General features: G+C 36.5%; 1 protein-coding gene across 8 annotated transcripts in view; it reads right to left on the reverse strand.

Moving 5' to 3' along the window:
- INVS (inversin) overlaps positions 1–13475 on the reverse strand; it is an 84758-nt gene that overhangs the window by 21295 nt on the left and 49988 nt on the right. For 7 of the 8 annotated variants that reach the window (XM_017746130.1, XM_008642682.2, XM_017746134.1 and 4 more), the window contains 4 exons: positions 11182–11291; positions 6443–6614; positions 1850–2005; positions 171–400 (listed from right to left, as the gene is read on the reverse strand). In XM_017746130.1, coding sequence (XP_017601619.1) covers positions 171–400; positions 1850–2005; positions 6443–6614; positions 11182–11291 — 668 coding nt within the window. The remainder of the gene's footprint in view (positions 1–170; positions 401–1849; positions 2006–6442; positions 6615–11181; positions 11292–13475) is intronic. The other variant, XM_017746131.1, reaches the window with a different exon arrangement.

The following is a 13475-nucleotide window of genomic DNA, read 5'->3' on the forward strand; positions in this document are numbered from 1 at the left end:
AGTGAAGGCACAGGCAAAATGATGCCAGGATGCATTTCCTTTTGTGACAAACAGCAGCAAAGATGCTTCTATGTCCTGGAAAAGAGAATGACCTTGAAGAAAAGGAGAATGTTTTGATTTATGGTTATTCTCAAGTTAATTAAATACCTCAGTGAAGTACAACAACATACCTCTTTATCCTGAATATTTGGATCTGCATTGTTTTCCAGCAACACTACCATGCAGTTAATGTAACCTCCATAAGCAGCACACTGCAGAGGTGTTCTACCTGCATAATCTTGCACATTAGGGTTGATTTTATTTTCTATCAGGATTTGGCACACATCAGCATTTCCTCCCAGGGCTGCCCAGTGAAGGGGTGAATGGCCGTCTTGGTCAACCAAATCTACTCTTGCTCCTCCTGTAATGACAAATACATTTTTGGGCACAAAAAGAAAATACTGTTGAATGCTAAGAAAATAGTAATTTTATTTTCAAAAAGAACTTATTTGGTAAACTGACAATTCAGTGAAGTATTTTGGAAAGCAACTTCAATTTTGTTACTCAAATTCTAAAACTTAAAATTAATTGGGAATGAATGGTTAGGCATCTAACTTTTTTACAATCTTCTGATTATCCTCTAAGTTGCTTTAGAATATCCAGACTTATCAAATGCCCATGAAAAACCTATTTTATTTGTTTCAGATCTATGAATTTTTAGTAGAACTTTCCTTTCTTAACAACAAAATAACTTCCAGAAATTAGATTACAGATTAAATTTCTTTTTACATCTCTAAAGCAGGCAAGAGAAAATATTCACAATGTAAGAATAACTTATAAAATAAGCTCATTTTTTAAAATTCAAGCATGCCAAGACTCTTTTATGCAGATAATTAATTTCTCTCTATGTTCTTGCAAGATATAAAAATTCTGTACAAAAGCAAAACTCCACAAATGCAAGAACTTGAACCAACCAGCAACAATGACTCTCTATATTATAAAATATTTAATTAAACATAACTCAGATTTTGATAGCCAAGCTTCTTGCATCTACAAAAGCTAAATGGCACAGGGAGTGGGAGGAAGAGCTTAACAGGAGGTTAAAATATGCCCAGCAGATCATGGAGGCAAGAACACTTTTCAGTAAGAAAGGCTGGTTGATGGAATACTTGCAAAATTTAGCCTGGATACTTCATCTTTGCATAAGTGGGGTAATGTCTCAAGTAGGAGAGAGTTGTTTCTGGGCAGCTAAAATGACAGAATTTTGCATCTAAGATGCCACTGTTATTTCACTGTACTTCTTACCCTTCAGCAGATATTTTACAATTATCTAACACTGTGAATTTTGTTAAATCCTGTTTCTGTCTACAAACAAAATACTGCTTTTACAAAACAACCAGAGGAAAATATTAATGATGTAGGACTTTTGATAGCTATGTACATTAAAAAAAAAGATTCACTTAAAAAGTCTTCAAAGAACCCTAAAAATGGTTCTTCACAAAAGTGAATAAAGCTTCATTTGGTCTTATTTACTGGAGGAAAAAAAACCAAACAAAAACAAAAGAAAGAAAAGACTTGCTGGGGGAAGAGTTAGTTTGAGAGTCTAGAATGTACTTGCAAAGGCTTAAGCAGAAATGACCTGTGAAAAGAATAATCCCAGTTTTGAAAGTTTTGTATTTAACACTTCTAGCCATTTTGCACAACAGTAATAATATTTCAGATTCACTATTTCACAAGGGGAGCTTGCAGACAAAACATGCTTTAGGGGAAGCAACTTTCTACTCCACCTCTTGCTCAGCTGTTTATTTCCCATTCTCATAGGAAGCAGCACCAGAACTCTGAACAGGTTTGTGAAGCCCTAAGAGCTGACCTTTAATGAGTGTTTGAATCACTTCCTTGTGTCCCATCTCACAGGCTCGGAAAAGTGGGGTGTGTTTCATGACATCCAGAGCATCTACCTGTGCTTTATGCTCCAGCAGCAGTTTCACTGTGCTGACGTGGCCAGAAAGGGCAGCAGCATGTAATGCTGGAAAAATAAAGTAGTAGGAAAGAGAAACCACAATGCCATGAGCTTTAGAGTTTCACAATTAAAGCAGTCAAAATAAAAATTAATTACAACTATTTTGGTGAAAAAAGTACTTTTCAACCACAAGAAACTGAAGAATCCTAACAAGTGATGATGTAACAACATTTTCTTGCCATACAAACAACAAACAGAAAAACTCTTAGCCCTGAAACATGTTTCTAACTTGCACAAATAGAAATTTTACATTTAACACCACCAAGATTGGCTTACAGTGAGGATTTGTGGAAGAAGAGCAGCTTCTGATTAAGAGAACATAACATGATTTACTTCTCCCTCTGTTTTGTGGCATTTCTGAGATTGCTCATCACCAGTGAAAGAAAGCTTTCATTATTTCTTCAATGCTTTCCTGAAAATGACTTTTTTTTTCCTTTCAAATAAGCAAAGTTGTCTCAATTAAAACTAACTTCAGATAACTACCCAGCTGTTCCTGCTCCTCCCTGACCCCCTTTTTTTTGTTTCAGAATTACTTGGAGAAAATTTTACACTAAATTATGTAGCAAGACCATTATATCTTGCACAATATCTCCGGCTCCCTGTTTTCTTCAAGAAAAAGAAAAATATTACAGAAGTACCAGATGCTGCTACTTCAGATACTTCAGAACTCAGGTAAAGATGTGGTGCCCTGTAACTGGAGTTGCTATTGCCTAACACAGCATCCTGCAGGCACTGTCAGCCAGAGCTGAGGATGACCAGTTCACGGCTCTTTTTGAAGGAAAGGAGAACTACACACAGCAATGAGATTTCAAACCAATGGAGGACACGTGTATTGGTGATTTCACTCACAGTTTGATTTCAATATGCTTTGGATTATTTCCTATAGTCAGCAGTCAAATCAGACAATCTACATTCTCATACTGCCTTAAATGTAGAATATTTTACAGATAACAAAATCAAAATAATTTAGAATAAAACCACAAACCAACGCAGTTCATAAGTGTGCATTTAATAAAGTGAATTCATATTTCCCCATGACATTTCAGAAATACTCATGCTTGGTGAGAACTGAATCTCCTCATGCCAGCAAAATGAGGGGCTGTAAACACTACCCACACGTCTGTATTTGTTTAATGTTAAAACAGGGTCAGGATCTAGCAGAGGCATTATACAGAAATGCACACCACAAAGGCCAGCATTAGAAGGAGAAGCTTCTTGAACCACAGCCAGAATATAAAACCAGTATTTTTGTATTTGGCAGCTACTGTTTACAACCAGTACCAGCTTATGAGACAGTAGCCCAGCACAACCTGTTACACAGGCCCTACTAAAAGGCTCAGGTTGTTCGTGTTGTCATTGACCCGAATCCAGCTGGTGTGCGCTGCCTTAGTCACAAAATAAGTGATAGTTACATTGTGACACAGACAAAGCACCAGGGTCAGAGCCAGAGACACTCTGAGAAGTGACAATTGAAATCATGCCTTTGAGAGGACACTGATTTAAGGGTAGCAGCCTAAAAGCGCAGCGGTGCTCACCGCACTCGTGAAAAGTGCGTGCCTGTGCAGCAGCTTTGCGAGTGGGTGGCTATCAGTGGGAACTGGACACCAATGAGATGCCTGCTGCTACGTACTTTTGGACGGGCCTGGTTTTCATGGTCTGACCTCACAGTAAACTCTAGGTTCTGGTTTTTGTCCTGAATCCCTTATGAAACCAAAGGCAATAAACCACTCCATCAGATGACACATGGGGTGTGTGTAACAATACAATAGAAAAAGAGCTGCTGTGTCAGCTTGGCCAGTTCTTTCCCCCTATCACTCATTCTGACGCAGGCATCTTGTTTCGCACTTTGTGCTCAATATTTTCTTGTAAGCCAAATTTTCTGTGATGGAGTCACGGTGACTGAAGAGATTCTTCAGCCAGCTGGTCACAATGGGCCCTTTGTTCAGCCGACAGACAGAGCCCTCTCCATTGTGCGCAGTGACGGCAGAGCTATAAAGCTGCCCCTGTAATGCTCCTGCAGCGCTGATCTCTGAGAGGAGGGAAATTCCTTTCCCTTGGTGTCATTCTCCTACACAATGCCGAGAGTCTCGATGTTCTAGCGGAGCTCAATGGAGAGCTTGCTCTTTTTAAGTAAATGCAAAAGGCTGCATTAACGCAACCCTACAACCGAGCTGAACTGAGCCTGCACACAAAAGTCAGAAAAACACAGCCTTGAACTCTGCTCAGCAACTGTATCCCAGGCACGGAGGCATGTGCGCTATTTTCTATTAGTGCATAGTTTCCCGTCCGAACGCAACACTGCTTTTCCCTCACGAAAACTTGGGAATGATTAAGAACCTTTGGAAAAAAAAAAAAAAAATCAGAGAGTGATTTACTGGTGGGCTTCCTTTTATGTTTAGAGCTTGCTATAATAAAGCCCATGCTACTGCACTCGCTGGCACAGCGGTGCAGCTCGGGCTGCTCGACAACACCGCTCCCCACTTCGAGACTGTTCGTGTGTTCTACACAACGGCACTTGCAAGCAAATGGAAAACCCATCCATTTCCTTGGATCAAAAGCCCTACAACGAAATCAAGATTACAAGGTGATTACATACCCCTGCTATGAAAGGTTTAAGACTGAATGATAGCAAACACAACCACCTGAATTATTCAAGCATGAAATCCACACCTGAGTAATTTCAGAAACACAGTATGTGATTACCGATTACTGCCTGCAAAGAAAAAAACCCTTTTGTAAGGAGGTTTGCACAGTAACTACAACATTGCTGCACCTTAAGGTCTGAAACAAATACTGAGAGGTATTTAAAAGGGAACTGTCAGGAAGTAGCAAACGTAGGTGAGACTGGTAAAAGATGAAACAAGACTAAAATTGTAGAATATATAGTTTGTGAAGTCATCAGACATGAAGACTGAGATTTTATTTGTTGCACTATTTCTTAAACTGAAAAATTTCAAACTATCACAACTTGGAAAGACTGATTTTTTTGTGTGTGTGCTAAATTGTAAGAAAAACAAGAATTTAGATATTTAATTAGAATTTTATATTAACCGTATTATGCATTTTGTTAAGATCCAGCATACCACCACAGGAAATTTTAAAAATTCAATTTATAATATGAAAATAATATTGATGTTTCAATATGTTTCAAATCCTGAACTGCACAACCCTGACATAGCGTTTATTTACCATTTGTATGCTATTCAAAGTGCACTCTGAAAAAAGAAAAACTGTTAAATTCATATCTCTGTTTCTTGATTGGGATAAATCTACACTGCAAGTCCCCTAAATCTAAGCATGCGGTTTAGCCTAGTTTGCATGTGTGCACAGCCAAAAGATAATGCTTGAGTAAACTGTAAAACAAATACTTTAAAATTTATATAAACAAACATTGCAATACACATTCTTGTTTATTTAAAAAACATAATTTTCACGAGAAATGCCCATTATTGTATTATTCATGAGTGTGTTGTCTGACTATCAGCTTAGCTATGATTTTACTCCTTATTATACATAGATAAATATATTTTTGCACTTAACTTCTAACTTTGTGACCTAGCTGTATGTGGCAGTGGGTAGTGTCTGATCTCCCTACACATAGCTTACCCTGAAGCCCTGCTATCAAACCTCTCCAAATTTACACCAAATATATCCACATTCTCCTGTTTTTTCATTCAGATGCCACCAGCCTACAATACAACTCAAATGCTTTTCCTACATTTCAAACACTCTTGAATACATAAACATTTCAACACCTGTCTCTCCCACCTGTCAGAACTGTTATTCTGTTTTTGTTGAAAGCACTACACAGGTACAATATTTCTACCAAAAATTCTTTTTTTTTTCCCTTAAAGAAGGTAAATTCATAGTTGCTACAGGAAATTTTGAATTTCCTCACTTACATGTTTGAATCCTGAAACAATGTGTCACCTACTTATCTTTTGTTTCAGGTAGATAACAGGAAGATAAACTTGGGGAATATCAAGTTTGACCTCTTTTTTGGACAACAGGATGATAATTTAGCTACCTCAGTGGTAAGTTTGGTCTATATTGTTTCAAAGTATTTATGTACTGTCAAATACATTTTTGAACAGGCATTTTCAGGAAGAGCTTTTTATGCGACTATATTTCATTTTATTCTTCAAAATACAGAACAGCTCTTCCTCTCCCAGGATTACAGAACTAACTAAATAGCATTGGAGTACATTTCTTCTTGCTAGGTTTCAAATGAGCTGTTCCAATCTGTGCAGAAAAAGTTTGTTTCTTTCCCACAATAAGGCAAAGAATTGACTCAACACATATAATTAAACTAACACAGAAATGTTTTCAGGGTAAAAGTACACATTCAGAAAAAGACCAATATAGCTTCTTACTATGTTTTTATTTGGTGGAAATCACACTGATTAGAAAGATCCAGTGTCTCTTTACTGTAAAGCATCTTACCTGTGCCGGCGTATTTGTCTGTCATATTGATATCAATGTCCAATTTTAAAGTCAGCATAGTCCTAATGACATCATCACTGCCTTTGCCAGCTGCCCACATGAAGGATGTTCTTCCCTCAAGATCTGAGTCATCTTTTACAGAAGGATGTTTCAAAAATACTTCAACTGTTTCCTGAAAAGACATACTGTTGAAATTAAGATTAAAAGGGAACTGCAACAACAAGAAACTATTGTCTCATGTAGCTGTTTATGAAGCAAATCAAAGCTTCATTTTTCCTTTTTATGTTATAAAGAGTAATAGCTCAACAGGAACAGTGTATGTTCTGCTATGCCTTTTCCCTCGCCAATGATCATAGTGCAGCCTTAACTATGAGTTTAACTGTCACTTATTTAACACTTTTTAGTGTCAAACATGATGTGTTCATCACAAGGAAGCAAAAGACACTGTAGTCTCTGTGAAGAAAGCAATGGGAAAAATATCACAGGTTTATCAAACATGACTGGAATACTGTGATGAAAAAAGCACAGAATCAGTTGGGTTGGAAAAGACCTCGGAGATCAGGTCCAACCTGTGACCCAACACCACCACGTCAACCAGACCATGACACAAAGTGCCACGTCCCGTCTTTCCTTAAACACCTCCAGGGACCATGACCCCATTACCTCCCTGGGCAGACCATTCCAACATTCCATCAGCCTTTCTGTGAAGAAATTCCTTCTAATGTCCAATCTGAACCTACCTGGAAAATAATGTTCTTTCAAAATATTTTCCCAACATATTTTTTTCTCTCCAGTTATAAATACAACTGCACATGCAAATATTTTACTTTGCCAATCTCTAATATTTTGACTTAAAAAAAAAGAAAGGGTCAACATAGACATATTTCCTAATGTTTAATAACATCAACAGGTTACTAATTACTGAAATACTATAATCAGAAGATATTGAGGAAATCTTTACACCTGAGTCCAGTCTTTCCACTGTAACTGTTACACTCAAATCTATACTTAAAGCAAAAAAGAATTACTTCTTCAAATGCTATGTTTGTCTTAAGCTGTCAGCAAACAGGTCCACCTGTTTAACCTGCTGCTAGATTCTTAATGAGTCACCCAGGAAAGGAAGAGAGAAAATTACAACTGTTAGAAAAAGAATAAAGGGAAGATTTTCCCTTTTTTATCTAATGCCTTAAAAGGCTGTGTATGTAACAGCTGGGAAACATCTGATATGAGTCACTGGTAGGCTAGCCAATAAAAACCTGAAAAAAACCCACAGCTTCATTATTTTATTTTATATTTATATTTTATTATTAACACTATTTTAGCCTTTCCTCTGTGTGAGCCCACAATAGCTCTATCACTGCTCTGGGTAGGACAGGAATTTCTTGGCTATAAAGAACAAAATTCTTTTAAACAAGAAGGTGTTTGAATGCTTAAGTACCATTGATTAATTTGGATTTGTTTTTTCACTATTACTTACTATTTCATCCCTCTAAAGAAATAGGAAATTTCTCATTTATCTTATGTTACTGATCTAAGAGCCTTGAAGTTTTATGAATTTAGGTCTGAACTATCAGTTTATTGTGAAAAAGTCCAGCCAGAAGCAAGGAGAGATGGAAGCATAAAGCTTTCCACACAAACCCAGCATGAGTTTACAGCTCAGTGTACTCACACTGACCACACCACACCTCAGACACAAACAGCCTCTCATTAGGCCAGAAACTCAGCACCCTCCCAGGGCTCTGCACTGCTGGGAATCCTGCAAAGTGAAAAGCACTGCAAAGGCTGCACTTCTTCAATACTGAGGCACACATTCTAAAAAATACAAATATTTTATTTTTCCATTAAGTTTTGGCAAAGCAACGCTTCTTTCAATGACTCTTTTCTACAGCTTTTAATTGGAAAAAGTAGAAGAAAATCCCACAGTGCTATAAGCATTATTTTCCAAAATGCAGTTACCACAATTTGAAAACAAAACAAAATTAAATTACACCAGGATGATTAAAAAATCAGAAAACAGAAGTATCAATCAGTTTAATTCTACATGTATTTTGTTATGAAAGATCACATGTATTCTAACATGACTAAAAAAAGTGGAGGAAACAACATAAAAAAACAACAAACTGAAAAATAACAGCAAAGGAGAGAGTTAAACCTGGAACATTTAATTCTGTGCTATCAGGAAACTCTGAAAAATACTATATTTGAATATTTAAAAATAAGGCAAGGGTATCCACATTTCATTTACTAGATCAATCTATATAAGTATATGAAAGGAAAGTACATTGTTTTGGACACCTCTGGAAAAACTCAGAAAAAAAAAAATTTAGTCCTGCATACTAAAATCAATATGAAGACAGCATCTTAGCTCAGTTGGTGAGAGCATGGCATTAATAACATCGGGGTTCAATCCCTGTTTGGGCCATTCACCTAAGAGCTGGACTTAATGATCCTTGAGGGTCCCTTCCCACTCAGAATATTCAGTGATCTAGAAATAAAGATTCTTTGATCTTCTTTCACATATGAAGTTCAAAAATTTAAATAGAGATGTTTCTTTGGACCTCCTGTGGGATACCCAAGACATCTAAATTTGGGTGGTTATGTTAGGTAACTTCTCTTCTTCTAGAACTTTTCCTGTCTATAGTAAGTGGGGATAAGTTAGTCTTAGGGAACAAATTCTTCACATAAATTAAGTGCTGGCTAAATCTCTTCAGTCATTAAAAAAACCCCATACGTCATATTACAATAAGTAATCCACAGAAAAACAGAGCAAAGAACAAGATATCACAGCAAATAAAACTGAAAGCCATGCAAATATTTAGAGTAAACACAAAAGAACAAAGTTTCTTCTGTTAGGGACTAAGAAACATCACATTTTAACTGAGAAACAGACCACACCCATCCAAAGTTGGGCAGACTGAACAACAGTGTGGGTCTCAAACCATGAGTATAGAGATGCTACTGCCAGAACAAACACGGATGTGTCTCCATTCAGTTGTTTGACCGGGTATATGGAATGCAGTGGTGGGAATTACTCAATGATATGCATGTAAAGGAGAAAAAAAGCAAATAGTGGTGCTCAGAAACAACTGGATTGGTGAAAACAGACTCCAGTCATAATTTAGGAAGGGGCTCTTGAGTACATCACCACCTAAAAGAGGCTTGCAGATCTCAATTAAATTCTCCTGTGTGATTCTTCATGTAAAATGGGAAACAGTACATTCATTTTAAGTACACAAGATTACAAAAGAATGTCTGATTCTACCACATATTTTATGTCCTCTTAAAACATAGCTGATATCACAGTTTGGCTGGCTGATGGGATCAAAAGGCAGCAACATAATGAAGATGTTTCATTTAACTGAATCAAGCCCGGGGAAAGAAAGACAGTAAGAAAAATCCTTTTAGGAATATATCCAGATAGAAAAGAAAAAAAGCAAGATAAAAGAATGTGGAGATAATCACTAGATGGTAAACAAAAGCTTTTTTTTTTTCTATGAGTCTAATTCAAACATGAAAGAAAGGCTTTTACAATACAAATATTTTAGAGTTAGGCCCAAATCGTACACAGCCTATAATGGACAAAAATCAGCACAACAAAAAATTCTCAAAAAACCTGAAGATTATACAGAGAGATATGCTTCAACAAAAGTCTGAATTTAAAAATATCTGGATGGTCTTACTAAGACCACCTTCAAATATACCCCACCAAACCCCCAAAACTCACACTCTCAAGGAAGCAAAGTCATTGGCCAGTTCCCTCTTTCAATAGTACTTCTGGATTTGTTAACTTGAATTGTTCTCAAGGGCATTAAATTTTTCCTTTTTTATTTTCCTTGCTAACATGTAGGTACACAAGAAAGACCCAAAGTACTATCCCTGCTAAGAAAATGTTGCAATGTGGACTACATAACTACTACATTAATTAGGCACTAAATAACCCTTTCTGTAAAGGGAGCGTATGAAAACTATGAGAGGCAGAGGAGCTTAAGAAAAGCTTTCTTAATTTTCAGTGCTTGAGAACTACTTCTTCAACATCTGTGACCAGCAATCACTGAAGTGCTGAGTTTTATACTTGGCTCTACTGTATCTGATCTTGCTCTGGGAAAAAAAATTACCTATTATACCAAAGTGTAAGAATTAAGCTGTCTGAGAAACCAATGTTCTTTGTCTCCTGAGTTTAAAAAATATTTTTAAAAATTTCAAAAATATAGTGTTCTTGAAGAATTATGACAAAAGGCACTCAATTCTTTAGCTATGCTTCATAAGACAACAGGTCATTCATAATTCCAAATATTCATAAATTAATCACCTTCTTGAATGCAAAGACTGGTTTGACGGGTCCTGCAGCAGCTGTGCAAATACTCCTACAGGTCGTCTTACTCTAGATACCTTATAACTGCTTAGACTTCATTATAATGAGCCCTAAAACCTGAAAGCACTGTGAAGTAGTAAGTGCCATTTCGCTTTCTATTGAAGTACCTGAATGACTATTGTGTGTTCTGATGCAAACACATGGCTCGAAGGGCCTTTCTTTGCACAGAAAGTTAGTGTTTTTAAATCTGTTTTTTAATACTTTGAAATTAACCACATTTGTATCACATAACATAGGAAAGCTCTGAATTAACTCATGCCAACAACACTGTGTTTATATGATATCAAAAACAATGCAAACACTCTGCTAAACTATAAAGATTTCAGCAAAATAAATTTACTTCACATTTAGGGCATGTTCTACTTACAGCAAAGTTGCTCTGTGCTGCATAATGCAGGGGTGTTGCACCTTGACTGTCAGATGGGATAGTTCCAAACTTATTTCTTTCTAGTAAGAGATGAACAATCTGTGCATGACCTGAAAAAAATAATATAATAAACCCAAATTTTTATCAAATCCTAAAGTCAATAAAAAGCTTAGTAAAAAAAAACAAGGAAAAAAACCTAAACTCAAATAAAAGAGAAGAAAATGAACAGACTCTAACAAATAGTATTTGTGTGGTACCCATGATAGTCTAAATGTAAGAGAGAAACATAAGACTTGATACTTGAACTATTAAGTTTGGCATATACTTTCTTCCCAATAGTGCTCCAGTGCCATACTCTGTATTGTCATTTTTGGGGGGCATCTATAAATCTGAATGACTTATAAATACAAAATTTCTTCTAACAGAAGTCACTAGAGCTTTTCCCTAAATAAAGAAACCAGCAGTAACTGGCCAGATAACTATGATACTAACTTTGTAATGAATTGGTTGAATATTTCCAGAAAAAGCTTATAATAATTCAATTGAGATGCTGCATTTGAGTGACAGGTCAGTCAGAAACAATGAAGTGAGCATCAGATGATGATGATGAGCATTTGTCCATCTGCATACAAATACAAGCTAAACCAATGCTGACGATTTCATGATACATCATATTGTTTTACAGAAATCAAGTGTAAATTCTTCACCTGGGTTTTATTGAACCAAAATTTCAACTGAAAATGTATAGCAGAATCAGAGACTAGTCTACTACCAGCTGCTATAAACAACAAGCTCACACACAACTCCCTCCATAAAAACAGATTAAAATATTTTGAGATTAAAATCACAACACTTTGGGGGGGAAGGGTAAACCTTATATTCACTTCACAGACAGGAAAACAAAGACAAATACAGTAGATTGCAACTAAAGTCAACCAGTTCATTCATATGCTTGTTTCTGTAGGCATATGCAGCTCACAGAATATTTAATGATTTGGTATTTTAAGCAATACTATAAAACCACTCTGATTTTACAGGTGAAAACTCCCAGTACCGCATATGTCAGAAAAGCAATCAATTTTGCAGCTTGTTACTTTTGCACAGTTGTCTTGAATTACTTTAGAATACATGAAAGGTAGGGAAACCTTCCTGCTAGCAGTAGACTATTTTTAATGAAAACACCAACAATTACAGAATGCAGCTGTGCTACAGTTGTGGTCTGTAGCTCTTAAAAACCTAAGACAAGGAGGACTAGGCAAGCCCTCTTTTGTGAAATGGCACTTTGAGACTTTATATGTACAGAAGTATCAGAAATGAGGGAAAATGGTAACTTGGGTCAAAAAGGATGAAGAGTTATGTGAGCGTTTTTTCTTTCTAGGGGCCTTAGGGTGTACAGGAAGGCTCCTCTTTCCTGTTAGCCATTAAGAGAATCCTGGATGCAGAATTATTCTGCATTATTCTGTCCCTTCCTACCAGAAAAAACACCAAAAAGAGGAGATATAATGTTGCTATGCTATTCCCACCTCAAGACTATAAGAAATAAATTGAGGTGCACTGGAAAAAGTTGGTTTGGAGTGGAATCCTAGCAGAAAAGCCATAGGGGTACTGAGCCTGAAAAAAAAGATTCCTGAACTTTCAGGACAGACAACTACAAAGAAGGAACTTAACTCTGTAATCATGCCAGGAGGTCTAGCTAAATTATGTATGAGAATAAGGCTTGAGGGAGTTGAAAAAAAACGTTGTATTGGGTGCAATAATAAATAAATTGGTGCAGAGGTGGATCTCACTTGGCCATTAATGTAAACATTAAAACTCATTTCTTGAGGTCAGGAACTGTCATTTCTGTTGTACTTTTATTTAGCAGAGATGTAACTTGGCTGAGACTTTTATCTACCCAAAAGGAAAGGTAAGAGGAGCAACAATGCCCTTAAGATGCAGTCACATACAATCCATCGCATCTAAGAAAACTTGTGGCAGTATCCCTGCACTGCTTTAAATCTTCTACTATTAACCTATATAGCAACATCTTACTCTCTTTAAGACCTACATAGGACACACAGAATTCAACTTGAAAACAGAACCCTAAAAATTAATAACGATTTACTAACCAGAAATTCCCAAACAGCATATGCCACCTAGAGACCTCATCAAGTTCACAAAATAGTCTGGAGATTCTGGCACATCTTCCCCCTTTATTCTACGTTGATTAGACAATCCATTTTCCCAACAGACAAAACTCCTCCCTTAAATACAATAAATTTCAAAACACAATAAATTTTGCTTCTTGGACAGTA

Source organism: Corvus brachyrhynchos, unplaced genomic scaffold, assembly GCF_000691975.1.
Source record: "Corvus brachyrhynchos isolate BGI_N302 unplaced genomic scaffold, ASM69197v1 scaffold409, whole genome shotgun sequence".
NCBI lineage: Eukaryota > Metazoa > Chordata > Aves > Passeriformes > Corvidae > Corvus > Corvus brachyrhynchos.